At 41.6% G+C, this 25,784-nt stretch overlaps 14 protein-coding genes across 14 annotated transcripts; 7 read left to right on the top strand and 7 right to left on the bottom strand.

Annotated features, from left to right (window-relative positions):
• Window positions 1-6: 6 nt before the first annotated feature.
• NIS1 (Nis1p) lies at window positions 7-1,230 on the bottom strand (the record flags this gene model as incomplete). The annotated part of the gene is made up of 1 exon (XM_037288191.1): window positions 7-1,230. The coding sequence occupies one exon, from the start codon at window positions 1,228-1,230 to the stop codon at window positions 7-9; it is 1,224 nt and encodes a 407-aa protein (XP_037144086.1).
• Window positions 1,231-2,045: 815 nt separating this feature from the next.
• Window positions 2,046-2,531, top strand: HG535_0D00640 (tropomyosin; the record flags this gene model as incomplete). Its single annotated transcript, XM_037288190.1, has 1 exon — window positions 2,046-2,531. One exon carries the CDS (start codon window positions 2,046-2,048, stop codon window positions 2,529-2,531), a length of 486 nt encoding a protein of 161 aa, XP_037144085.1.
• Window positions 2,532-3,153: 622 nt separating this feature from the next.
• On the top strand, window positions 3,154-4,392 carry EOS1 (Eos1p; the record flags this gene model as incomplete). The annotated part of the gene is made up of 1 exon (XM_037288189.1): window positions 3,154-4,392. One exon carries the CDS (start codon window positions 3,154-3,156, stop codon window positions 4,390-4,392), a length of 1,239 nt encoding a protein of 412 aa, XP_037144084.1.
• Window positions 4,393-5,727: 1,335 nt separating this feature from the next.
• On the top strand, window positions 5,728-6,144 carry SWS2 (mitochondrial 37S ribosomal protein uS13m; the record flags this gene model as incomplete). The annotated part of the gene is made up of 1 exon (XM_037288188.1): window positions 5,728-6,144. The coding sequence occupies one exon, from the start codon at window positions 5,728-5,730 to the stop codon at window positions 6,142-6,144; it is 417 nt and encodes a 138-aa protein (XP_037144083.1).
• A 108-nt stretch (window positions 6,145-6,252) lies between these two features.
• On the bottom strand, window positions 6,253-8,931 carry PMS1 (ATP-binding mismatch repair protein; the record flags this gene model as incomplete). Its single annotated transcript, XM_037288187.1, has 1 exon — window positions 6,253-8,931. The coding sequence occupies one exon, from the start codon at window positions 8,929-8,931 to the stop codon at window positions 6,253-6,255; it is 2,679 nt and encodes an 892-aa protein (XP_037144082.1).
• Window positions 8,932-9,139: 208 nt separating this feature from the next.
• On the top strand, window positions 9,140-9,874 carry REV7 (Rev7p; the record flags this gene model as incomplete). The annotated part of the gene is made up of 1 exon (XM_037288186.1): window positions 9,140-9,874. One exon carries the CDS (start codon window positions 9,140-9,142, stop codon window positions 9,872-9,874), a length of 735 nt encoding a protein of 244 aa, XP_037144081.1.
• A 230-nt stretch (window positions 9,875-10,104) lies between these two features.
• Window positions 10,105-11,727, bottom strand: SAL1 (Ca(2+)-binding ATP:ADP antiporter SAL1; the record flags this gene model as incomplete). The annotated part of the gene is made up of 1 exon (XM_037288185.1): window positions 10,105-11,727. One exon carries the CDS (start codon window positions 11,725-11,727, stop codon window positions 10,105-10,107), a length of 1,623 nt encoding a protein of 540 aa, XP_037144080.1.
• Window positions 11,728-12,271: 544 nt separating this feature from the next.
• HG535_0D00580 (uncharacterized protein) lies at window positions 12,272-13,870 on the top strand (the record flags this gene model as incomplete). The annotated part of the gene is made up of 1 exon (XM_037288184.1): window positions 12,272-13,870. The coding sequence occupies one exon, from the start codon at window positions 12,272-12,274 to the stop codon at window positions 13,868-13,870; it is 1,599 nt and encodes a 532-aa protein (XP_037144079.1).
• A 208-nt stretch (window positions 13,871-14,078) lies between these two features.
• AXL2 (Axl2p) lies at window positions 14,079-16,556 on the bottom strand (the record flags this gene model as incomplete). Its single annotated transcript, XM_037288183.1, has 1 exon — window positions 14,079-16,556. The coding sequence occupies one exon, from the start codon at window positions 16,554-16,556 to the stop codon at window positions 14,079-14,081; it is 2,478 nt and encodes an 825-aa protein (XP_037144078.1).
• An 849-nt stretch (window positions 16,557-17,405) lies between these two features.
• On the top strand, window positions 17,406-18,581 carry END3 (End3p; the record flags this gene model as incomplete). Its single annotated transcript, XM_037288182.1, has 1 exon — window positions 17,406-18,581. The coding sequence occupies one exon, from the start codon at window positions 17,406-17,408 to the stop codon at window positions 18,579-18,581; it is 1,176 nt and encodes a 391-aa protein (XP_037144077.1).
• A 119-nt stretch (window positions 18,582-18,700) lies between these two features.
• CCT2 (chaperonin-containing T-complex subunit CCT2) lies at window positions 18,701-20,284 on the bottom strand (the record flags this gene model as incomplete). The annotated part of the gene is made up of 1 exon (XM_037288181.1): window positions 18,701-20,284. One exon carries the CDS (start codon window positions 20,282-20,284, stop codon window positions 18,701-18,703), a length of 1,584 nt encoding a protein of 527 aa, XP_037144076.1.
• Window positions 20,285-20,863: 579 nt separating this feature from the next.
• RAP1 (DNA-binding transcription factor RAP1) lies at window positions 20,864-23,353 on the bottom strand (the record flags this gene model as incomplete). The annotated part of the gene is made up of 1 exon (XM_037288180.1): window positions 20,864-23,353. The coding sequence occupies one exon, from the start codon at window positions 23,351-23,353 to the stop codon at window positions 20,864-20,866; it is 2,490 nt and encodes an 829-aa protein (XP_037144075.1).
• Window positions 23,354-23,653: 300 nt separating this feature from the next.
• PPN2 (putative serine/threonine-protein phosphatase) lies at window positions 23,654-24,691 on the bottom strand (the record flags this gene model as incomplete). Its single annotated transcript, XM_037288179.1, has 1 exon — window positions 23,654-24,691. One exon carries the CDS (start codon window positions 24,689-24,691, stop codon window positions 23,654-23,656), a length of 1,038 nt encoding a protein of 345 aa, XP_037144074.1.
• Window positions 24,692-25,246: 555 nt separating this feature from the next.
• YPD1 (Ypd1p) lies at window positions 25,247-25,690 on the top strand (the record flags this gene model as incomplete). The annotated part of the gene is made up of 1 exon (XM_037288178.1): window positions 25,247-25,690. One exon carries the CDS (start codon window positions 25,247-25,249, stop codon window positions 25,688-25,690), a length of 444 nt encoding a protein of 147 aa, XP_037144073.1.
• Between the last annotated feature and the right edge of the window lie 94 nt (window positions 25,691-25,784).

Below are 25,784 nucleotides of genomic sequence, written 5' to 3'. Positions count from 1 at the left end.
TATACTTTAATATGCTTTTCTCATAGCGCAAACTGCATTGGAAGATGGTGTAATTGGTGGGGTGGAAGAGTAATAACTTTCTTGACTTGATACGCGATAGAATTTATGCTTTCTGTTTTGCTTATCTGGAGAATAACTGCTAAATGCAATAGGAGACAATTCTGGTGACGCTTTTGATGATACGCTTGCAGAATCATCAATATTAGTTAATGACAGCCTCAATTGAATTCTTTGGAAAATTACCAATCTGAGATACTCTTTCCAGAGCTCGTGCACTATTCGTGATTGAGGTGAATACGAACTTGATCTTATGTGTCGTATTGCTGATGGAGTGGAATGGGATCTGCTCAAAGCAGTCCGTTTTTTTGTAGTTTTCGGTCTTTCAGCAAGCAATGGGGACTTGGAGGATCTTTGTACTGAGCCTTGCCTGGATATCGCAGCAACGTACTCGCGTAAGGGCGCCTTGTATGATTCTATTATCGCTGGACAACGGCGAAGCAATTTCCGTGGTGCATAAGTTGTCGCCACGTCAGAAGACACAACGTCGCTCGGACTCATCGATTGCAAGTCAATAAAATTGAGAACAGCATTCAAGCCTGCTCTATTTCTGAGGAATCTCCTAGTTACTGGCTGTGACTTGGTTTTTTTGAAGAACCCCTTATGAAACAGAAACTTTTTACTCTCTTTTGACTGTTGCACTTCCTTTTTACTGGTAAAATCGTTTCTTCGCACACTTGCCCTTCTTATGGGCGGTTTGGATGCTATTTGCTCGTTTCTTCGCGACTGTTGCGATGTGTTTCTATAATTGTCCCATTGTGAGAACTGGCTGATGACCTCGTCGGACGAACTGTCATTGATAGCCCGCGCAGATTTCCTACGGCGAAGCTGCGTCGGGAGTAGCTCTATATTGGCTTGAGTGGTCACTGCAGCCATTGATCCCGGCAACGGCAAAGGTCTGGGGCTCTCAAACGGCTTGAACACGGGCCAAGAGTCTTCGCTGGTTACTCGGTTGATCACCGGTGTCTGCAGCTGGTCGAGCGTGTCTGGCAACCTATAAGCAGCGCTGTTGAAGCTCACCGATATGCTTCCGCCATTAGCTATTCTAGACTTGTCTTCGGAAGTCGCAGTAGAATCTGTCGCCGACGGCGAATGATTTATACTGCTCATCAAACGGCGATGCGATCTGCCCGAGCTCAAATCAAAAACCCTTTCGGGATACACCACCTCCATCCTGATGTGTGAGACCTTAGCTGGCCACCTCGCAGGCAATCGTTCGTGAGGTTCAAGTGCGAGAACCACTCTAATTGCAATTTTTACTACTCAATGTAGGCACCGAGTGGCTCACATTCTAAAATGAAACGGTTTCAGGACCCGATACCGTCTTGAGGACGCTAAACGCTTCTCCAGATCCAGAGCGCCAGAATGCGAGACCTCCGAGGCCTGGTGGCGGGTCCCTAGCTTACCTCCAGATAGACCAGCCATCTGTATATCCCAGCACTTGCGCACCATCTCAGATCATTCGGAATATTTCAGATAATTCCACGTTTTGCCTAATAGGGACGGAAGACCAGTCATTTTATTTTCCAGATGTGCCCTAACACGCGAGCCCTGCCCTGGTGTGCCCTGGTGTGCCCTGGTGTGCCCTGATCTAGGTCTTCTAGGGCACAGCGCAGATTAGGGCCCCCTCGTGAGGGCTCGCTGTTTTAGGGCTCCCGACTTAGGGTCCCGTCACGGTACCTTTTCGCCCTTTTTGTGGTTTTTCTTCCTTTATTTTTAGTACCGAATATCGTTTTCCTAACTTAGGGTTTTTTTCTGCCCGTGTCGGTTTGTTGTCGTTTCCAGTTCGTTTCTCATGCAGAGCAGGATGCGTATTGGCTAACGTTGGGCGTTTCGGGATAAAACAGATCAAAATACATCAAACAGACACGTAGATGTAAGATTTTGATTGTCTGGGAGCAGTTTATAAATTGAGGTTTCTTTCAGAGGTCAGCAACAAGTTATCAGTGTTGTTTAGAAAGCTTGCAAGTGTGTAATTAGCCAGAAAGATGGAAAAGATCAGAGAGAAGTTGAACAATTTGAAGTTGGAGGCCGAATCGTGGCAGGAAAAGTACGAGGAATTGAAGGAGCAGTTCAAGACGTTGGAGCAGGACAATGTGGAGAAGGAGAACCAGATCAAGTCGTTGACGACCAAGAACCAGCACCTGGAAGAAGAGGTGGAGAAGATGGAGACGGACCTGGGTGAGGCCAAAGAGATGGCGGGCGAGTCGCACAACCTGAGATCCAACAACGAGAACTACACGAAGAAGAACCAGCAGTTGGAGGACGAGTTGGAGGAGAGCGACGCCAAGCTGAAGGAGACGACGGAGAAGCTGAGAGAGACCGACTTGAAAGCAGAGCAGTTGGAGAGAAAGGTGGCCGCTTTGGAAGAAGAAAGAGACGAGTGGGAGAGGAAACACGAGGAGCTGACATCCAAGTACGACGAGGCCAAGAAGGAGTTGGACGAGATCGCTGCCTCCTTGGAAAATTTATAACCGTGAAGGATAAATTACCACCGAAAGGATTGCATAGCTACGGTCAAGGTGTCAATGTCGCAACAATTATGGCTCAACTGTTGCAGTTGCTCAGCTACCAGTATTTCCAGTCTCGTGGTCTGCGCAAGTTTATTCTTTTTTCACTGCTAAATTTTTTTTTTACGAGGTTAATAATCACTAGAATCATCTATAAATTATACCATCCATAAAGCTTATATACCTCTTAATCATTTAGAAAACCAGAGTTGGAACAGGTCGCAGTTGATGCATAGACATTCCCGTCGCCTCGTGCTGAACACGGCAAGGTTTTGTGGAAAATCTTTTGTCTACTGTTGCATCAAATTTTGAGCGTGTGTTGCCTTATGTTGCCTCAAATTGTCAGTTCACTTTATTGTCTTCTGCCATATCTTCCGATTTTTCGTTTTTGCTCATCGAAGGGAAAAAAAATGATTAACATGAAAAGCATGGCAAAATGAACGATAAAAACACCAGTTCCAGTGAATCTCTGGTTATTTTAGTCCAACAGTTTGTTGCATTTGGTCGAAGTCTTTGACAGTCTCGATCTTTTCGCTTCTGTTAGCACGGGAATAACAGCATAGTTCAAATCCGTTTCCAGGGGATAATGGAAACCCCTGCGGCAGAGTACGCCAATCTCAATGGCAATGGCAATGGAGGCAGCACCGCTGTGGAGCATCACCATCATCATCACCACCACTATCATGTGTATGATCCGGCAGAGCCAAATATTCAGCGAAGGCAGATAACCGGTGGAAGTCGGTTCAGTATAGGAAATGGTGTTTACTCCAGAGCGTCAACTGTGGATGCCGGAAATCCAAGCAGCTCAGACTCTTGTGATAGCCAGAATCAGATGAGAAAGCTGAAAACGGCACCGTTGGTCCAGGCATACGCATCTATCAAGACCCTTTCTCTAAGTCATTTGACGGCCAAGCAGCATCTCTTAATGGCTTTATGCAGGGACGTCTCTCTTTTACCACCTATCACCTATACCTTCTCCTCATTGCGAAAGGCGTGGCGCATACTGTTCCAAAATAATGTCAAGTTGTTACACGAACCGCAGTCTTTGAAAGATGCAATGTCTTTTCTTTTACAGAACTACGCAAAGCATAATGCCACTGTAAGTAACAATTTACAAGCTGGGTCCAATTTGGAGAGTAGCAACTTGCTATTGAACACGTTAACTACAGCGAGGGCATCAGAATACATGTTGTGTTCGCTGTGGTGCATCGTGTCATTATACCTAACGTATTCCATATTGGATTCCCTTATGGTACGCTGGATTGTCAAATATTCGACACTAGCCGCTATCCTACGAATGTTTTCCATGTCTCTGATCATTATCACATTAGAATTACTACTTTTAAGCTCCTTATCACCAAAAGGTGATTACCATTTACACACTTGGATCTTACTAAGTTGCCTTTTGACTAGTGCATATATTTGGCAAAATTATTTGACATCAAATCTGAACTACGTTAGTCCGAACGATTATGAGGAAGACTGTATTGATTGTGATGATGATGACTTCAATAATAGACATAAAAGTTCCGATTCGATTACAAGTATTTCTCTTACCGGATCACATTCCCTAGGGAGTCCACCGGGCTCATCCTGTACCACTGGCGCTAGGGCGAGAAAGAGCAGAAGAAGGATCCGCAAAAGTTTTCAATTTACAAAAAAAAGAACCATTGACTTTTATAACATAACTGTATTCTGTGTCGTCCCCGTTGGTTTCGCAAGTTTCATTACCATGATTGGCTTGCTACGAAACTTGGTCATCCAAAGGCTGGACGTCGAACAACTCGCTCGCATGATACAAACTACTAACTACTTTCAAGAGTGAAAAAAAACTACATTTCTTTTGCTATTAAAAACGGACCTGAATCCATTGCATCACAAATCTGTCATCAGACCCCATCGCTTATAAACTTCGCATATATCCACTATAACTAAATCACTATAAGAACTTCTTTGTAGTATTTATCTATTGCTGTTATTTCAAGGAGGGTTGTTTTTCGTTGTTCAAATGTGTTTGTTACGTATTACATCTTCAATAGAGTTGTCTGCAGCCTCGCTGAAAGGTTGATACTTGAATCGATTCAAGAACTATGTGGACCGGCTATAAATCTATACCGTGTTTCTATAGCCTGCCAAGTACTCTTCATGGCCCTTGTGTGTATTGCAGGAACTCCTGATGGGATGTTTTGATTACGTACACACTTTGTTTAATACGTAATGTTCCTAAAACTGGTAAAGCGCCAGGTCATATACTATGCATAAGATCCTATCTTCTTTGGAAAAACTCTTGCTGGGCCACGCTAGTGATGCCACATGTAAATCAAGAAATTTTAGTTTTCCGCTATTATGCGAACCTGTCGTTCAATAATTCCTGGTTCATAGGAGGTGGAACACTCTCCTGGCACACTATAAAGTTACCAGATTACAGGTGGAAAAAATTTTAGAGCTATTCTTTTCGACAAAAATTAGTTAAGAATTTAGTTACCAATAGTTCAATTATCTATCTCGAAACCATTAGTATTTTTCTTGACGTGCAGCGCATCTGATATAATTGCTGTCATAACCAAGATATGATACAGAAATCGCACCTGTGACATTTTTTATTTAATGTCGAATATATCTTCCATGCTGGCATTCATTATCCACAATAATCTCAGACAAGATTGTGTCAATGGTATTAGCTGCGTACCAAGATGAGACCTGCAATTTATCATCAAACAAATCACCTTGCTTTCCGCCACTGCTACAATCAAAAGAAAGAGACGGCATTGCATTAAGACACTGGCGGTAAAGAATAAATTAGTCTGTAAGTGTCCTTGAGTGGATGTTACCTTTTATATACTCGAAGCAAAATAGATGATATTTTCACTGTGGCACGTTTTGTTCGCTAGATGACTAGCAGCATTCACTTTCAACTATGGGTACGCCTACGAGAATACATCATACTACCACGACATCGCCTCAGTACTTTAACCTATTCTTGCTTCTTTTCAAGATCTTGCATCGTGCATCATTATGATTTCCATCTTCTATGTCAGTTTGTTATTCGGACTATCTAGCGAGTTCAAAAAATATCGAAATATCTTGACAAGAGAAGTCGAACCTGCTAATATTTAGAAGACGTGGACAGAAGCAGCAGGTGGTTGAGTTCTTGCCTAATATGGTAGTGCACATTCTGGGAAAAGGTTTTAAGGGAAAAGAGGTAATCAGGATTGCGCTAGCATCTAAATTTTACGGTATTGGATTAACCACTGCCGAAAGAATATGCTCCAGGTTGGGATTCTACCCATGGATGAGAATGCACCAGCTGTCTGAGGCTCAAATTTTAAGTATCACCAGCGAATTATCAAATATGACGATAGAGGGTGATGCTCGTGCAATCGTTAAGGAGAATATTGCTCTTAAGAAAAGAATTGGCTCCTATGCCGGTATGAGACATGCCACAGGCCTTCCAGTGCGCGGTCAAAAGACTAGAAACAATGCCAACACAGCAAGGAAGCTAAATAGAATCGACAGGAAAGGATATCACACAAGCGCTTGGTCAAGCATTTTGGGGGCTTTCACAAAAACGCTGTGAGTTGCTCGTGCAAACTACCTATATCATATCCATTTGTAAATAAAATTATTATAAAAGTGTAATTAAAGAGGCAAAATGTTTTCATAATCATTTGCAAGTGTTTCCAAACTAAATGACATAGTCATCATTAAAAGTTCCCCAGTCCCGTAGTTCTAGAAGGTGTCGCATAGTAGGCCTACCATGAGGACAATTCCATGGTTTGTCCAATTCACTCAAGTTGCGTACAACCTTTGTCATGGTTTTCTTGGCTAAAGGCTTACCTATCATAATACTACTTCTGCATGCCCTCATTGCAAACATGGATCTGATTTTGGAGGGCCTTAAACTCTCTAAATTCAGACCACCGCTTTCTCTAATCAAATGAATCAGCTCGTAAAAATCATCCACATCAAATAGTGTGCGCTTTGATACTGGTAGACTATACAATTTAATTTTCGAACCTGGCATTTCGTTTTCATCTATAATTACTTTGAAACCATTCTTTTCAAATAATGGCTGATTGTCTATAACCAGCATTTCATCAATTACATTAAGGTCAACAGGTAAAGGAGCAATTAATCTTTGTGACTTGAAAACAGTTATTTTCTGCAAAACCTCGAAGTTATACTTTTCATCGCTAGCATGCTGATCTACGATAAACATATCGTACTTGTCTCCGATTTTGCGGGTTACAATAATAAATCCTAAATTGAATTGTCCTACCACTTGCATTTTAATGAAGTCATCCTTTGTAACTGTTATTGTGAGAAATTTCTCACTTTCCTCAAAGTTTTCAAAATTATCATTCTTTTTGATAAAGTGTTCCTGCTTTGGGGGTTGCTTATTTTTAATAGCGGTTAAAGTTTCAGCGCCACGCTTGATGGAAGTATCTACATGTAATGATATTGATGGAAAATCAATTTCATTGGCCTGCTGGACTTCTGTGTCGCTTAGAGAACGATAAACTCCCCGAGATACAATTTGGTTGGGCTTAGCAGGTGTCCTAACATTCAACTGGGCGGATTCTAGTACAGCATAGGAGTCGTCAGTATCTTCATAGGTAAATGCTTCATCGTCTTCATTTGTTGTCGCATGCGGTGAACATGTGCCAGAGCAGCTGCTGGTGTGACTGCAGCATGACCGGTGGGAAGAGTCCTCGCGCAAAAATATCAGTCTTTCATCTTGCGAAAGCTTTGCTTGAAGATCCTCTTTCTTTCCGTCAATTTCAACTTCAACAGACTGACTGTTATCTAGGATAGGAGCATTGTTTTGAGATGCATTTGGACTCGACAGATGAGCATATTCCGTTAAAGCTTTTCTAGGAGTAGCAATGCCATTTTTAATATCATGAAGTACTTTATGAGAGCCTTCACTCTCATGAATAAACAACTCTGTTCTGTTTACCTGATTCTCACCTGAACTTTTGCGTTCAATTGTTGTTTCTGAGTTCGGGGGGGTTCTCGTGATATTATCAAACTGTAGTGCTATTTGGGGAGTAATTGTGTCACCTTCATGATCTGAGTCTTCATTATACCCAAAAAGGCATTTAGATTTTTCATCTTTTTTCGAAAGCTCCTCTAATTCAAAATTTTCATCTCTCAATTCTCCCCTTGATCCCTGACATATTTGACTGGAAGTAAAAGATGACTCTGCCTTTGCACCGTCGATTTTTCTCTTTTTTAGCAATTTGGGCTCTGGTTGTGATAATGCAGATTTAGGCAATTCCAGCTCCTGCTTTTCGTAGTACTCTGTTAAACCATCTTTGAAAACATCTACAACACATTTCTCATTGTGGAGCACAACTGTCCTTTTATCGGGTGTAATATTTATATCAACCAATTCTGGTGGTACCTGAAAATTTATAAAAATAGATGGGTATTGGACATTGTTAAATGATTTGTATACCTCATTACAACTTTGCAATAGAACTGGATATTCGACAGGCCTTGCGTTTACAAAAACTAACTGGCGATCTTTGGAACTCCTCCCACAGCCGAAGGAACATTTTGAAATATAACCAGTGGCCACAATTTTGTAATCTAAGCCCTCAAATAAGTGGTTTTCAACATGTTTTCTTTCCATCAATTTTTTGAAGGGATTTAAATCTAGACACAAATTGACTTCAGAAAGACCTCGCATACTAGAAGTCCCGTATATATTGAGAATTTTCTTGAACATTTCTGGTTCCTTGCCAGTTGACAATATACGTGATTTTTTTCCATTTGGCGTTGTGTGCCAAACTGTAAAAGTTATATTTCCTTGGATTAAAGCATAGCTTTGTATCAGTGCGATGCATTTAGTGAATTCTCTTTTACAATTTTTTGTGAACTCCTTTCGTCTTACTGGCAAATTTTTAAACAATTGAGCTACTTGAACATTGGTACCCTTGTTACGGGTTGTTGTCGTCTTAGATTTGAGAATCCCATTAAAATCATATTCTAATCTGTCAGCTCTCGGTGGATTTGAGGTCGTAACAACAGATATATTTGCAATAGCACACATTGATGCCAAGGCCTCGCCTCGAAAGCCTAATGTTTTTACAGTAGAGACATCTTCAAAATTGCTTATTTTTGATGTGTGATGTTTCAGTGCTAGGGTTTCGTAGTTCTCAGGTTTTATACCATCACCATCATCGGAGCACTCGATGGATTCAACACCATAGTTCTTAAATGATACCTCAATGTGGCGCGCGTTTGCATCAATGCTATTATCAATTAATTCCTTCACTGCTGTTACAAGGTCAATTATGACCTGCCCTGATGTAATCTTATGAATGTCATCAATAGCAATGGCATTAATCTTGCTCATAGAAGCACGATTTTGCGTCCAACTTGATCAACAAGACGGAAGAGGTGCTCCAACTCTTGAAACTCCTTTGAAACGTATATAGCCTTACTTTTCTCATAAAGAATATGAACTAGTTGAGTTACGCGTTTATAAAAAGCTCCATCAGCTCAACGCGAATTCACCCTACGGGCCATTACAAAGATCAGAGGCCCCAGGAGCATGATTCTTAATGAATCAGTGGGTAGCTAAATGGACTAAGATCTATCTGAAATGCTTCATAAATCTGATTTTATATCACCGCAACGTGTATCCTGCAGCATCATTTGATTTCACCACATACCAAGCGTTTGATTTGCCGCAGTTCACCCCTATGAACAGACATCCGGGACTGCAAAATTATATTGAAGAACTCGTATTGGATTTAATCAGCAAACTTTCGCATATATACAGTCTGTCATTATGCATAGTATCTAAGGAGGATAATACATGCATTGAAAGATATGTCTTAAGCTTTCACGAGTTTCGCCATGTTGATGATATTGGATTGTTATCTGAAACTGATGTGTTTGATGAGTTTCGTTCCTGTCTCAACAGCCTAACTGCCCATTTGGAAACGCTTCCCTATGTCAAAGACGATAAGGTTACTTTTGAAACGGTGATCAACACAATGGATATGGAGTTAGGACACAGGCCTGAAAATATGACAACTTTGAAGACTAGACAAGATCTACTTGCATTCAATAGAGCTACAAATTGGACCAAATGTCAAGAAGATGAGGGATATCCTAATGGGAACGAAAATCTCGGGATGTACAACCCTAAGATCAAAATGACGTCGCTTGTTGGTTGTGACGTTGGGCCTCTGATCATTCAGCAGCATTGCGAGAAGCTGCTTGCATCAGAAAAGGATCTAGAAAGTTTCTATTGTAGAGATGGAAGAGGAAGTCCTTTCTCTCCGCTATAGATCATATTTATAGAATATAATGGATATGTGTAAGACTTTAGGTTCAAGCGATATACAAGTGAAGAATAAATAATATGAAACTTTTGAACGCTTGTCTAGTTCCAACAAAAAAGGGAAAGAATTCAAACTAAGCTAATTCGGAATATGCATACAAGTGGGCTCACAGAACGTAGGTAGAAATTTGTCGGAGATGCTAGGTCCAAAATAGAGGACAAGATTGTTTATTGCGTTCATTCTAGTTTCATGAAACTCTTCAAATTTTCATAACATAGGTAGCTTATGGAAACCGCTGGACACACTTTCGCTAGATTAGGTACCAGCCCTTTGAATAAACCGGGATATCCCTCTCTTTGAATTGTTTTTATGAAGACATCTTTAATACCGGTATAAGTCTGTGGGTGAGCGAAAGTTCCTTGAGCTTGCAATCTTGTCCTCAGGAGATTTATCGGATAAACTAGAGTAGCACCAACAGTACCACTAAATGCACCCATCGGTAGGACAACCAGGTTACTTAAATAGACTTCCTCCCTTGGTATTTGAAGTTTTGTCGCTTGCTTCGCAATATACCACTTCTTCAGAGCGGAAAACGTCCCCAGATCAAGTGCCGCATAAGGAAAAATACCTGCAACACCAACTAGGATACCGCGGTAAAATAATCTAAGACCGCCCTGCCGATACATCTCCTTTGCAGTTTCCACCATCAATTTGTTACCGTAAAGTTGATTGTCAAGTGGGGCACATTGTATTCTAAATTTCAAAGTATCAATTGGATAAACTGAAAACTGAGCAACAACACCTGCCATACCACCTGCGATATATGTGGCAAATTGCGACAACTCACTTGTATCTTTGCAACCCTCAAGCCGTGTCAGAATTCTTTTTGCCAATTCGAAAGAACCAAATTTCATTGAGCTCTCGGGAAAAACTTTGACTACATTCAAACCGTTTCCAACATAAAATGCTTTGAGGCCGCCTTGTCTATAAAGTGTTGTCATAGCCTTCACCAATGGGGATTTTATTTTTGCAAGATCTGCATGGGGATTTTTAGCAATTAGATCTTTCCTTGAGTTGAGCAAAGTTGAAGACAGATCAGTCCGAGCAATCAGAAAAACCTTTATTCTATCAAACGGTGCTGTACATGTACGTGACACGACCCCAGAAATACCACCAGCTATGAAAAATCCAAACCCACGGAAAAAATCGTTTATCAAAGTCATATCTCCTTCTGATGATAAATCGACGTCAGCATTGAAGTAATAATAATATGAGTATGCTGTGTGCAAACGTGATCCCTCTTTTCGTGGCATCAATAACAAAAAATCTCTCCACTGATCATAAGTAATGTACCGTACAGCGGAGTCATCGTTGTCTTTGGATTTTCTCTGAAATGCCCAGTTGAAAAATCGATTGAATCGTGAGCGTTCCTTGTCCTTGTCATGATTTTGTTCTTCGTGGACCATCTGCCCTTTAATATTTTTACTGTCATCGTTCTCCTGCCTGCAATTTTGGTCCACCTTTGAAAGATACTGAGACAGTTCTGAGATCTTGACCCTCCCATCGTGATCTGAATCGATTTTTTGAAATCCCTGTTTTATCTGAGACTCCGCCAATGAGGCATATTTTTTGAAGTCCTGCAGATCCACTATAGAATCCTTGTCGCAATCCATTGCGTTGAACAAAACAATGATGGCCTCATCGCTATCCCTCAGTGGATGTCCGTGCTTTTCAAGTGCCTCTTTGAGCTTTTGAAAAGTCAATCTTCCCGTCCCTTCAATATCCAGCTTCTCAAAGGTCCTTTCGTAACGTTTATATCGCTCTTCGTCAGTTTCGCCATTGGTTCGCTCAGGTGCCATCTATACTCGGTTTATATGCGTCGAAAGCTACTTGGACAAATGCAAAACCTCAACCACCTGTTTCGGTGTATGTCCAACTCTTCACGAAACTTTCCAAAGCAGCAGTAGCTCTCTATTTTCCATATTGTTTCTCAGATCCAAGTGTTTTTTTCTTTCAAATAGCGATGGGCCCGCTGCTAACGATGTTGAACTTGTGGAGATTTAAGGAACAGCCGCTAAAGACAGGTGCACGCAAGTATTAGGCAGTTGCATTGGTGAATTCCAATGTAAATCGCATTTTAGAATGCTGCAAGAGATGTAAAGTGGAGACTCCTATCGCTTCTCGGCCATCCATAGCTAATGTTATCCTTAAACTGACCTTCTGAATGGGGTTACCCGATCATTTAAAATAAGCACATGGAATGACGGTGTCTTCTTATCAGATAGGATGGGATTCAGAGGATTATCAGAAAGCTGGCAATGCTGAGATGCCAAGCGGATAAGGTAACCCAGTGACCAAGTAGCGTGCGTTGTGGGCGGGTATACTGCTCGTTTTTGTTTCAAGATGATGAATATTTATGCCAAAGGAAGGGCGCTATCTATCTGGAAGCGGGCCTCGAGCTTCAGGAATGTGACCAGGAAGTTCCAGGTGGCATCAGTGGTCTTAAAGCAGGGGAACGGCTCAAACGACCCCACATCTGTTGAGGATCTTGCTACAAGACCGGATGCCAATGCAACGACATCTACAGATTACTATGAGTATAGCCGAGTGGTCAAAGACGCTGCCCGTGACTTCAAAGCAACTTGGTTAAATGCGTTGGCTGAACGGAAAGCTCAATTGGCGCAAGGCAAAGTCATTGATTCGTATGTTTATAGCCATATCAAATCAACAGACGTTATTGATAAAACTACGAAGGACTCATTCGCGTATGTCGTTTTGCCCTTTAGAGATGACCCTGTTGTCGCTGATTTTTACGTCAATGCAGCTGGTAGACTGAGAATGGGACAATTGTTCCAAGACTTGGATTCTTTAGCTGGAAAGATCGCTTACAAGCATGCTGCCCCTGTTGAACCAATGATCGTGACTGCATCCGTCGACCGTATTTATCTCCTCAAGCCGTTAGACACTATTGCGGACTTCAATATAATCCTGTCTGGTTCTGTTATTTATACAGGTAGATCCTCCATGGAGATTACGATCACTGCAAGGGCTTTGCCTGGAGACATACCAAAGGAAATTTCAGGGGATAACTTGTCTGATGATGACATTTTTTTGACGGCATCTTTTACGTTTGTTGCGAGGAACCCTGAGACTCATAAATCCTTGGCCATCAACAGATTCCTCCCTCTTACAGAAAAGGAATGGATGGAGTTTAAACGGGCAGAATCACGGATGGCATCAAAGAAGTTGAAATCTAGAAATATGGACTTGGAAAAAAATCCACCTACAAACGAAGAGTCGGTATTAGTTCATAGTTTATGGTCAGCTTCAAAAGAATTGGCAGGCTTGAAAAATAAGCCCACAAATATAGTATTCATGAAGGATACCAATGTCAAATCCACGATGTTTATGCAGCCGCAGTACAGAAATAGACATTCTTATATGATTTTTGGTGGATACCTGATGAGACAGACTTTTGAACTGGCATACTGTTGTGCTGCATCATTTTCACATGCCCTACCAAGATTCGTCTCCTTAGATTCTTTGACATTTAACACACCAGTTCCTGTTGGATCTGTTCTGCACATGGATGCTACGGTTGTATATACTGAGCACCTTCACGAAGATTCATCCAAGCCGAAAGTCCTTTCTGTTTCAGACAGTGCAATTGATGGCAACACCATATTTCACTTTCAACCAACTCCGGTAAACAATCTCTCTCTTCATGAGAATGATTTCCTTTCAAAGCCGGGAACTCTCATTCAAATCAAAGTTGATACTATGGTTCAGGAATTGGCTTCCGAAAAACTTCAAAAAAGTGGCTCCTTTATATATTCTTTCTTTGCTCCAAGAGATTTAGACGATGAACAACTTGGTTCACCGGGCTATGCCACTGTGGTTCCTGAATCATACTCGGAGATGATAGAATATATACAAGGAAGAAGGAGAGCCACCGAAACAGCTTTATATGCGAAATCTATCAAGGAGAATAGCGAAAAGTAGGTTTACCCTACGTAAGACCTGGCTATGCAACCCTGATTAACGTGTTTTAAAATCCCAAGCTCACAGTTGGCTATTCTTAAACCCATTTATGTTACACATTAATACAGTAATTATTATTTATATCATTAGAAAACCTGTTTCATGAAATATCAAAAGCTGAGGTCCTAGCTTTTTTTCCTACCCATCTACGCAACGTGTCCATCCACAATCATATTTGTTCCGGCACATGTCCCTCAACTTCTGCAGCCTGACTCACATTCACATCACCCAAGTTGGGAGTTTTCACTAGTCTTTTCCCACTTGGTTGTCTGTTAGGCTTCGAACGTTGTACCCAGCTGTAATTATTGCCGTTTTTAACCGGCACGAATTCATCGGAGAAAGTACTTGTGGGGCTCGTCTCAGTTCTGTAATTAGATGACGCATGACTTTGATCATCTAGATTGGGTATCATGCTGTTCTGAGATTCAAGTTGTTGGCTCAAATTATTCATGGGTTTCTTAGCTGGGGACATCTTGTTCCAAAAAACTGAATCTCGCAATCCCAAAGTGGATTTTCTTGGATCTTTGGGCAGTGGTTGATCATCTTTTATAATGGTATTCATAAAGTCCGTGGTAGAGACTGTACTTGCTGATGTGCAGCTGTCTCTTGTTTTTGAATCCTGAATCTTCATTGGACTCAACTTATATCTCCATGACTTTCTATTCGCTGGTTCGCTATCAAGATATACTGATGAGGATCTATTCTGGGGATCGAAAAAGTTCCCATTTGGCGGAGGGTTTGGAAGCAGCTCTTCGGCACTATGTGAAACGTCATTGTCTAAGTAAATATCTTTATTATCAAGGGATGAAGTCTTTTCGTCGATAGTTGATCCCTCCGAATTTGAAGAAGATACCTCATCCAGTTTCATTGCATTTAGAGCACCTAATCTCTGAGCGTCGGTCCCTGCATGAGCATTCAAGTCATCGAAAGGATCGTCAAAGGCACCTGCAGTTGCAAGGGCAGATGCCTGGTTAGGTCTGTTTGCCGAATTATTTACATCTGGACCGCTTATATTAGCAAATTTCTCAGCATCATCGGCATTCTTGCTCTTTCTGCGTCTCCAAAATAAGAAGAATATTAAAGCGAAAATGGCGATTAGTCCTAATGGGATAGCAACGCCACAAGCGATAGCCGTAGTCCTCCTAGATGAGCTATTAAGCATTAAAGGAGCGGTACCTGCACTTGTTGTTGGGGACGATGTTGCGGCAGAAGATGTAGTTGTCACTGGATTACTGCCTGAGGTAGAGGAAGGAAGTGACGTTGAGGAGGTAGATGACGACCTGAGAGAAGTCGTTGAATTATGTGTCCGATTCAAATGTCTCTCAGTACTGTCCATTCCGATTATTTGAAAGTCCAGGCTCTGTCTGACACTTCCCCTGGATGCAATGAGACTCAATGCTAGGGAGTCTAAATCCTCTGGTACCATACCTGATAGCGTCAAGTTTGATGATCTAAAATTAATCCAGTTATGAGATTGGGTGGAATTGGTAAATGCAATCGATACATTTGTGTCAGAGTACTCAGTGAATTGCGATGGCAAGAAGTTGTATTCAAACCAGTCATCCCGTGTTGCATTGATGTTCGATAATGAAGGCACGGCGAATAATTGGTTTGTTGATTCAATTCTAAAGTTAAAGTAGATGACATCAGCAAAAGTATCGTAAACAGCAACTGAAAAGTTTGCAGAATTCGAAGAGGACTCATCAGTTGACATTGTTCCCGACAGAGTATCGTTATTCAATTCGACCCAAGTAGGTGCACCAACCAAGTCCATAGAGCCGAGTTCTTGTGCTGTGATTTGATTTCCATCAAAAAACACATAATCCAACGGTAATTCGTAGTGAAACTCGCCGCTAGAAGTTACGTTTACAAGCAGACTGTTTTGAATTGTCGTAGTCAACTCATGGGCGCCGATGACTAAATCGAAAGGAACCTCGACACCTGCAAAATTCTCAATATCTGTAGCGATCAAAGTCAGGCTATAAGTGGTTTGAGGAGCGATGTCAGAATTGACTACGGGTGCTCTACCGCTAAATTTCAAATTGTTTTGATCAAAAAATAGCCAATTCGGTAATGGCGCATTGTACTGCTTCATTCGACCATAATACGCTACAATCGCGTTATTACTAGCGAAGGTTGACCTATCGAATGTGACATTGAAAATCTCGTTAGGTGATAAAATTATGCCGCTTTTCCCGTTTGTAGAACCATAATTCTTCAACAAAGCAAGTAGATTAAAATTAGCAGCTATTTCGACGCTTGAACGGTTACTGAGAACCAATTGATGTGTAAAATTTGATTTTGAATTATCAGATGGGTCGGTGCCTTCCAAAATAAACGTGAAGTACTGCTCAGCATCGTTACTCAAGTCGCCTGAGCTAGCAGAGCCGCTTAACACACGAGAAGAGGGGTCAAATGACAACCACGAGGGCAACTCATGAGCCTCGTAGGCTATTTGCGTGCTCTGGCTAACAGATGACTTGTAAGTATCGTTGGAAATTTGGAAAGTAAATTGCTCACCAACTCTAGCAACTGGTGGTAACTGGTCTGCGATTGGGTACGCTTCATATGGTTGACTATTCACCAATTTCGAAAGACCCACAAACAGGACAAGAGGCAACAAAGCCAGTCTTGAAAAGTTTCTCATCGAAGGGGGTTAACAGGACTGGCGATACGTCGGCGATGGGGGTTAACTGGCTACTAAATTCAAATTGCAATGGCAACACTCTCTTAAAAGTGAAATAAAAGAGAAAGGAAAACAAAATGGAAAGTTTCTATCCTTCCCAAACATTATTATTTTAACGACGAACCATCTAATTGCCCATCACCACTGCTGGTGTACAATAAATGAATGAAGAATTGTCTGAAACACGAAAAATACCTGTTTTTACGTCAAAAGAATCCTTGAAGTTCGCGATGGTGAGGCGTTACGCGAAAAAAACGTTATCTCTAACAACTTCGTGTCAGTGCTTTAAAGAAGCACGAAATATTTTGTTCACGTAAAGACGCCTACCGCACTCTTAAGGCCATTGCTGCATGCGTGTCTTCCTTAAGTAATAAAAATCCAGGGTTCTTACTCCTCAACGCCGACTATGTCTTAGAGGGTAACCTTGTATTCTCTCTAGCGATGATTGTGCAACTGGGGAATTTACTTGCTGCTGCAATTGTAAACACTCATACGCTGATGCCGCCCGTGATTACTGAATTGGCAAAGCTCACAAGCGCACACGTTAGTGGATCATCTTCAGATTGATAACGGTTCAAATGTGAACTTCTGCAAATTACGCGTCACGTGATCTTGGCATTTTCCTTCATGGTCATTTTTCATACCTCTCACTGAATCAGAGCCCCTTTTGAAGAATATTGAAGGAGTAGACAGTGAACTAATAGATTTAGATCCCGGTGCCAGATTGCCACTAGAGTATTGCTACTTGCATAGGATTGTCTACTATTCTTAAGCTCGCGGGACGTTGAATTTCAAGAAAGCACGGGATAAATGCCAAAGTTAGAACAATTCGAGATCAAAAAATATTGGCAGATCTTTTCAGGTCTTAAGCCAGTCGGCAATAAATTGAATCACGACCAGGTGTCACCAATTCTTTTCAACTCGAAGCTGGACTCGTCGATCCTGAACAAAATTTGGTTTTTAGCGGATATAGATGATGATGATAGTCTAGATTTCGAAGAATTTGTTATATGCATGCGGTTAATATTCGATATGGTGAACAAAAACATCGATAAGGTACCAGATGAGTTGCCAGACTGGTTAGTTCCTGGAAGCAAATCGAGCTTGATAGCGGAGAGAAAAAAAAGGAAAATTCAGGAGAATGCGGAAATTCCAAAAGCCGAACAACCCAAAGTGGATTGGTATATGGCGCCAGAAGACTTATCACAGTATGGTAAAATCCTGGAATCGTGTACGCTGTCCAGAGATGGTACTGTCACTTTCCCCTCTATATCTTATGTTATAAAGACAAAATTTTTCAATCTAGGTTCCAGTGACATTGACAAAGTGTGGAATCTGGTAAATCCCAAAAGATTGCCCTCGATTGATAAAGACCCCGCATTTTATTTCATACACTGCTTGAGGCAATGCAATGATGTGGGTGCTAGGATACCTACCGAACTTCCAAAAGCACTTTTCGATATTTGTAACAAGGAACGGGTCTCCTATGATATGAACTCAAATCAGGGAAATGTGAAAAAAATATCTCCAACCCCTTCAACCAACACTCACGAGAAGGAACATGCGGCTTCCATATCCACGAGGACTGGTGTTAGCTACGGTAGTAATAGCACCAACAATGGTAGTAATATAAATATGAACAAAGCAGGATCGAGCGAAAACTTGAGTGATTCAGATATCAAAAGACTGGAAGAAGAATTGGCTCAATTGGACAGTGAACTTGCTCAACTAGAGACCGAAAATAAAACGGTGCCTCAAAATAGTCCTGCATCGATAAGAGAGCAGCTTGAAGGACTGTTAAGTTATATGGAAGAAAAAGCCTACGAGCGCAATAGAAACAAAAATGTATCTGTACCCTTCAATATCAATGAAGCCAAGGATGATTTAGAAAACATTGAAGAGCAAATTACTGTTTTGGAGGGCTATCTACAGAATAAGCAGTCTGAACTTCATGATCTTAGAACAGAAATAGCTTCATTCCACTAATGAAACTTCATTATGCCATTCTTTTCAAGTTTATATCTCACTCAGACGTATAGTTTACTCAGTGAACGAAACAACAAAAAAAAATTAATTACAGATATGAAAAGATATGACTTGCTAGTTTACATACGTTGTCTATCGGCAGTTCTTGGCTTAGCACGGATAATATTATCAACACGAAGCAAAACTTCTGAAGCTTCCGAAGCAGAACTAACTACTGCCCTCTTAAGTTTGTAACTTTCCACTATACCCAATTCTCTCATATCGGCTATGCATCCGTTATTCAGGTCAAGACCTGAAGTTGACATACCATTGTAAATTGAGGACCTTAGCTTTGCGACCAATTCACTACTATCAAAACCGGCGTTATCAGCCAGGATTGTTGGTAGTTGCCTGAGGGCTCTGGCAAATGCTTCTACGGCCAGTGACTTTTTCCCATCCACGTTTTGAGCAGCAGTGTCAACAGATTTAGACATGATCATCTCAGCACAGCCACCTCCCAAAACAGTCCTTGTCTCTTTAGTAGTTTGCGATAAAACAGAAAGAGCATCATGCAATGATCTTTCAGCTTCATCCAAAACCTGATCTGTTGCTCCTCTCAAAACAATGGTACAAGCTTCGCCTGATTTGCAACCGCTAAATTTTAAAAACGATTCCTCTCCAATCATGATTTCTTCAATGAGATCACACTCCCCTAGTTTACATTTACTTGGCTCATCAAAGGTGGAAACCACTTCACCACCTGTGACTAATGCTAATCTCTCGACACCTTCAAAATCAGCATGCTCTATGGAATTGATTCCTAAATCGGTGAACAATTGCTCTGGATAATCATAAATCAGTTGTCTATTTATAAAAGTGTTGATTCCAAATTTTGAAATTTTCGCTATTTTGTTCTTCATCTTCTCACGTTCAGCTTTCTCCAGCTGGGCTAATTTTGAGGTAGAGTCAACTTTGAATTTCGTTCCAAAAACTTTTACCTTATCGGTATCCAAAGACGTGTTGGCAATTAGAATTTTTGCGTTTTCTACTCTTTTGGGTTGGTTATTCCCGAATTTCTTTGCTAAAATGAACCCCTCATCAAGAAAAGAGTCAGACAGCTTACCACCTAGGATCTTGATGATTTGGATGTGTTCTAGATTGGTAGAGCCCTTTAGTCTCAGAATTGCGTCAGTCGCCAACTTTGCGAAATATTCTTTATCTTGGGAGAGAATCTTGGACGACAAAGTTGTCTTAGAAATGTGAATCAAATCATTGTGAAATTTTTTCTCGTCTGCAGAATTGTCAATAGCTACTTTTTCCAAAGCACTTAGAGCCGCATGCGATGCTATTCTGAATCCTTCTATAATCGTTTGTGGATGAATTTTAGATTGCTCAATAAGTGTTTCTGCCTCTCGCAACAATTCAGCACTCAAAACTGTAACGCTAGTTGTCCCGTCACCGACTTCGTCATCTTGCACTTTACTAATATTTACTAAAACCTTGGCTGCGGGATTGTCCAATGGAATTGACTTTAAAATAGTAGCACCATCATTGGTCACCAAAGATTTGTCACTGGATGCACTCTGCAGCAGCTTGTCCATACCTTTTGGCCCCAGGGTACTTTTGACAAGGTCCCCCACTGCAATGGCGCCGACAAAAGCAGACATACGAGCATTTTCAGCTCTCTCTTCAGTAACCTGGTCTCCAAAGATCTGAACACTCATTAAAAATGTGTATACTGTCCTTTATTTCACCCAGTATAAATTATAGTTCATATGTATGGTGTAACTGACTTTTACCTTTCTTCATTGTGATCGATCTTCAAAAAATTTGCCACCTTTAGCATTTATCATTAGTCACGAATGTAATGATAGTGATCTATCACGCTTAAAGAAATTTAGTTTCGAGTTTTCCAATGGCAGGTTTACTCAACCTCTACTTAGCATGAATTACTACACATCTTATTTGACAATTCGAGCATGAGAAATCAAACATAGCTGACTTGGGTCATCTTATTGTGTGTTTCTGTCACCTACAAACTGGCGGCGCCGCGTAAAAAGTCATAATATATACGACGCAAAAAAAAAAACACCAATATAATCTGTTTATCGTAGTAGTTACACACTTCACTTGTTGTAAGTACATTATTTTATATCGTTAGAATGGCGAAACAGCCACACTTAAGAGAATTCCAAATACGAAGTTTATGTTACAAGTCAAACACGAGTTACAAAAAATCAAGAGCTGTGCCATTATTATGAAAACCTCGAGTAAATCACCTAGTCACCTCGGCTTGTCTCCTATTAAATTAAATCCTTTTCCACAAATTTTCTTCTCATTTCCAGCCGGCCTGTACCATGCCTTTTCGTCAGTTCATTTATGCCGTCTTCCTTATTGGCCCTTAGCATCCTATCATCTTCCCTTGTCCAAATACCCGGTACGTTTGATGGAGGATTCATATTATGTTTGAACATGTTCAAAAAATAGCGTGGGAACACCATTAAGTCTCCGGATAGGGCAGTTAATATGCTAGTGCTGAAGGTCTTCCGCACGCCCGCTTCATCACAAAGGTCCTGTACTAATTTTTCAGCTTGCGAGGGTTCGTAATCTCTCGAAATTACTTCGTGAACCTTCTCCAAAAACTCTCTTGTACTAGACATGCGAAAAAATTGTGGTAAGAAAAGATCGATACTTGCAATTTCTGGCGGAAATGGTATAGAATCTGGATCGATGTTATCAAATTCAGCTTCCTCATTGGAGAAATCGTTACGAATGGCTTCTGCGATCTCTTGCGGATACTCAAAAGGAATGCTATTGTCAAATTTATTTAAGTCATTCCTTATGCTGGAAATGAAATTCATGGTATCTTCGTCCAGCAATTCACTTTCAGGAACAGCATAATGTCCATGGCCAGATTCTAATTGACCAGCGGTATTTCCAGAGGCAGCTGCGACAGCCGACGTAGCAGCGGTTACTGCAGCAGATGTTGTTCCAGATTGATTAGGTTTCTCTGACCCATATATTCTAGCTCTTTTAGCAGCTGAATTGTAGTTGCCGGGTGTTGGGATTCCGGGCCTTTTTACCCTATTAGTTAAATTTTTCATTGGTTCTGGTATATTTCCTTCATTCTTTTCACCTTCATAGTATTCAATGTAGTTGTCGATACCATACGCTAGTAAAAATTTCCTAAATCTATCTCGCCAAGCATTTTCAGTATGTGTTGAGTGCGACTCCCCAAATTGTTTGAAAAATTCTCTTGCAATAGGGCCTCTTCTATCGTTGACACGATAATCTGTAAAACTAGGCTCCGTTCCCGGAACGTGATTTGGGTCCATGGTCATATTTCTCTTAGCAATCGCTGTGGGGCTATCCTCATCAGTAATCAAAGAAACACCAGTGTCTGGGTCAATTTGATACAAATCACGGTAAAATTGTTTCTTGATTCCAATCGCTAAAGAGTAATCCTCATCCGCAGTAAATTTTTTTTTGATTGATGGTGGTAAAATTTTTGTTTTGATTAAATTACCGTTATCATCACGAATCAATTTACCGTATTTATCAACTTCGTAAACAAATTCCAGTCTCTTTGAGAGGTACACACGAAAACGATGTCTAATAGAATTGCCCGTATGATTTGGCACGTAATGTGAAATTTCATCATACAAAGTATGTGTGGTTCTTCTTGTAGGATTCTTTCTCACAACATCCAAAATAAATTCATCCTCAGCCTCTGTAAAGGATGCTTTGTTATGCGTTGGCATATTCGCCCTCGCAAGCATTGTTCTAGTGGAATCGAAGGCGTTGTCCCCTTCTTTACGTACCATTTGTTGCTGAACCCCCGCGTGTGGTAGCTGATAAGATTCCTGTGGCACGCCGGGAACAAGCTGACTGTCGGAAATCTTTGAAGGAATCTGATCTTCCATCTCTACTAAAGGTTCGGCATCTTTCTTTGATTCATGATCTGCTTGCGACTGTTGTTCAGGTGCCAGCCCTGTATTTGTATTTGTATTCGGAATATTAACTGCTACACCTGTTCCTAATGGTGAATGCTGTACTTGATCATTACCTGACTTCAACTTTTGCTCATCAGAGGCATCTACTTTACTTTCTATGGCGTTGACGTCGTTGTTCTGCAGGGATGGGTCGTCGAAAACTTCCTCGTTTTCATACCCCTGCTTGACATTACCATGTTCTTCGTGCAACTGTGTATCTATAACAGACCGAAACTCATCGAAAGGAACAAGATAATTCTCTATTTTCAGCAAAGTGCTGTTTTGACAGCATGCTCTGATGTAGGTCGGCGTCACAGTTGGCAGTTTAGTATCATTATAGGGCGACACGACAAACACGCTTGTGATATCGGAGCCCACCTGTGGCTGTTCGCTTAACGTTTTACCCCCATTAGCTTCAATAAGACGACTCAATTGATCAGCATCATTCATTGAATCGTAAGCCGACGCATCACGATTCAAATAAAACGAAAACCCTTTGAACAGAGTCTGTTCTGGCACATCAACGCCAGTTTCTTCTTCATGCACCGTCACACCTCCAGCACTCTCCACACCGGTACCACTGCTTTCCTCGACTGTTTTTCCAGCTGATTCATCCTCCTCCTTCTTTTGCTTAGTCTCGGCAGTATTTTCCACTACATCAGCGGCTCTCTCTTCGAATTTTGAGCTCACAGCTGGCACGTCAATCGCAGGGGTATCCTTATTTACATTGTTGTCTGCATTGCTCCCTAAGTTATCAACAAACTCATCGGGAGCAGTCTCAAAATCTGCTGGACTTGACATAGCTGAGATCTCGATTCACAAGCGACCACAATTCTTCAACTTGTTCAACTATTCTCTAGTGGTGACCAGGTCTTTTTTGTATATGGTGTTTAGGTGGTGGATGTTTGGGATTTGACTGAATCTTGCAGGACCGTCTATTTCCTTTGTTTATTTTCAAAAGTTTTTTAAACTTTCGTCTAGTGATGAATATCGAAGGAAATGGCGCAGGCGGGTAATGCGATGAAGCAATGAACTATTGAGCTAATATTTAACTTGATGCGGTCGGAATGTATTCTTTATGTAGGAGCTATGTATGTTGATTCACAATTGTGGAAAGTAACCGTCGCAGTTGGTCTGCAGCAGGTAGTGCGTCAGTTTGTTCTTCTTGTGGTGGTACTGGTAGACAAAACCACTCAGAGCGCCACCCTTGACACATCCTGAGTCCATTCCCTTGGTGTGTGCATGCAAATTGAGGCCCTTGTTGGCGTCGTGGCCGTAGAGCACTGTGATGTGATCGTATTTTTCCTGCAGTTTGTCTTTCTTCCAGAATGTGTACCACCGGCTCTTGTGGCGACGGTCTTTTTCCTTCGAGTAATCAGACCAATCCTTGGGATTGATGTATTTAGTTTCGGTGACAGCGCCCGCCGTGGGAATATTATCGATGAAGTCGCCGGGCATCATACCGGCATGAACAGTGAAAAGAGACTCGTCGTCCGGCAATTTTAGCTCCATTGCGACGGGACAGTGAAGCGCAAGATCTCTCAGCGCCTCGAACCCAAGGTTCTCCGCTAGAACAGTATGTGCTTCTTTGACCTTTGTCACATCATCGGGGTAGAAAAAGCCGGCCTGTGAGTCGACCTCTAAGGGTCTCAGTTGCTTGCGGATCTTACGGAGTGGTCGTCTATTCAATTTAGGGTTCATATACGCAAACAGAACAGCAAGATCGTGGTTGCCCATGATGCACCTCACATTTCTCTTGTTGTTGAGTATGAATGAGACGACCTTGTCGGAATCTGGGCCCTTGTTTACCATGTCTCCCAAAAGCACAATGGTGGTCTCCTCATCCAATCCGCCAAGCTCTTCATCTATAAATCTCTGAAGATCGTCGTACTGGCCATGCACATCGCCAATGAACACAAGCCTGAAATCCCGCTCATGGCTCATGTGCTCGGTGACTCTTTCAAACATGTTGAGTTTGGGCAGTCGTTTCTCCGGAGGAATATTTAGAGGTCCGTCATCCAGGCTGACGAGAGTACATGTCATATAGATGCCAAAAAGCACTAGTGATACCAAGAGCGGCAGCACGAAAGGAACACTTCTCATGGCTAGGCTGTCTCGCTCTTTGTGCTTATTCACCATTTATATCTCACTTTTTTCGTCGCAGCTGCTCTCTCGAACTACTTGGAACTTCTCATTTTCGCAGAGCAGAATGATCAACTCGAGATGCTTATATATGGCCTACACTCTGGTGTCACCAATCGCGATAATGTCGCCACACACATCACATAACATCGCATCTTGCTCAATCGTGTGGCATTGTGCCGGTAAACCTTTTAGGTTGTGCATCTGCAGCACAAGCTGTTGCAGTCAATAAGTCATTAGCCACGTGAGTGTATTTTTCATTAAATTGACGTTTTGTCGGAATAATGCCTCCTGCTGCGTCGGCCACATCGATTGAAAAATTTGGCCAGGGGTGCAGTACTGCAGATGTAAAGAAATACAACATTCCAACCTAGGTCTTATACATCGTTGGATCAATTGCAGGGTTACCTAAGGGAAGATCATTGAGAATTCCTTTTTTTCGCGTGAAGCTGATTTGATCTCGAGATTTAGAATAGGCTACGTTCAAAGGAAAAGAAGACAAAGTAGGGAACTAACAGAGGGCTGGAACGAAGTATAGTGGGGAGTTGCGATATGACGATACCAAAAGAGGTTATTAATTGGAGCATACTGAACGAGATCATCTCAATGGACGAAGATGACCCAGGTTTCTCCAAGGGACTTATCATTCAGTTCTTGGAACAAGCGTCGAATACTTTCGAGGAGATGGAGGTCAATGTTCAACAGACCAGAGATCTGAAGAAATTGGACAGTTTGGGACACTTCCTCAAAGGCTCGTCAGCAGCTTTGGGTTTGCAAAGTATCGCTTGGGTGTGCGAAAGAATACAGAATCTGGGCAGAAAGAAGGAAAGCGGTTTCTCCAGCACTGAAGATCTAGGCAGCATGGCCAGCTCAGAAGATGTCACTGAAGATGACGCTGTTTATCTGGATGCCATTGAGAAGGCGTTGGTTCAGGCTAGACACGAATTCAGTCTGGTCAGAGAAGAGCTCTCTGAGTACTATCACTGCGAGCTCTGAAGACTTTCCTTTCTTCCTTATGGACTCCTTGTTGATCCACCAGCTCTTACTCAAACTATTTTTCATAGTGGAGTCTATAACTACGTGTAACATA

Source organism: Zygotorulaspora mrakii, chromosome 4 (assembly GCF_013402915.1).
Source record: "Zygotorulaspora mrakii chromosome 4, complete sequence".
In the NCBI taxonomy this organism is placed as follows: domain Eukaryota; kingdom Fungi; phylum Ascomycota; class Saccharomycetes; order Saccharomycetales; family Saccharomycetaceae; genus Zygotorulaspora; species Zygotorulaspora mrakii.
Note: the sequence above shows the minus strand (reverse complement) of the source record. Positions and strands in the feature narration are given on the sequence as shown.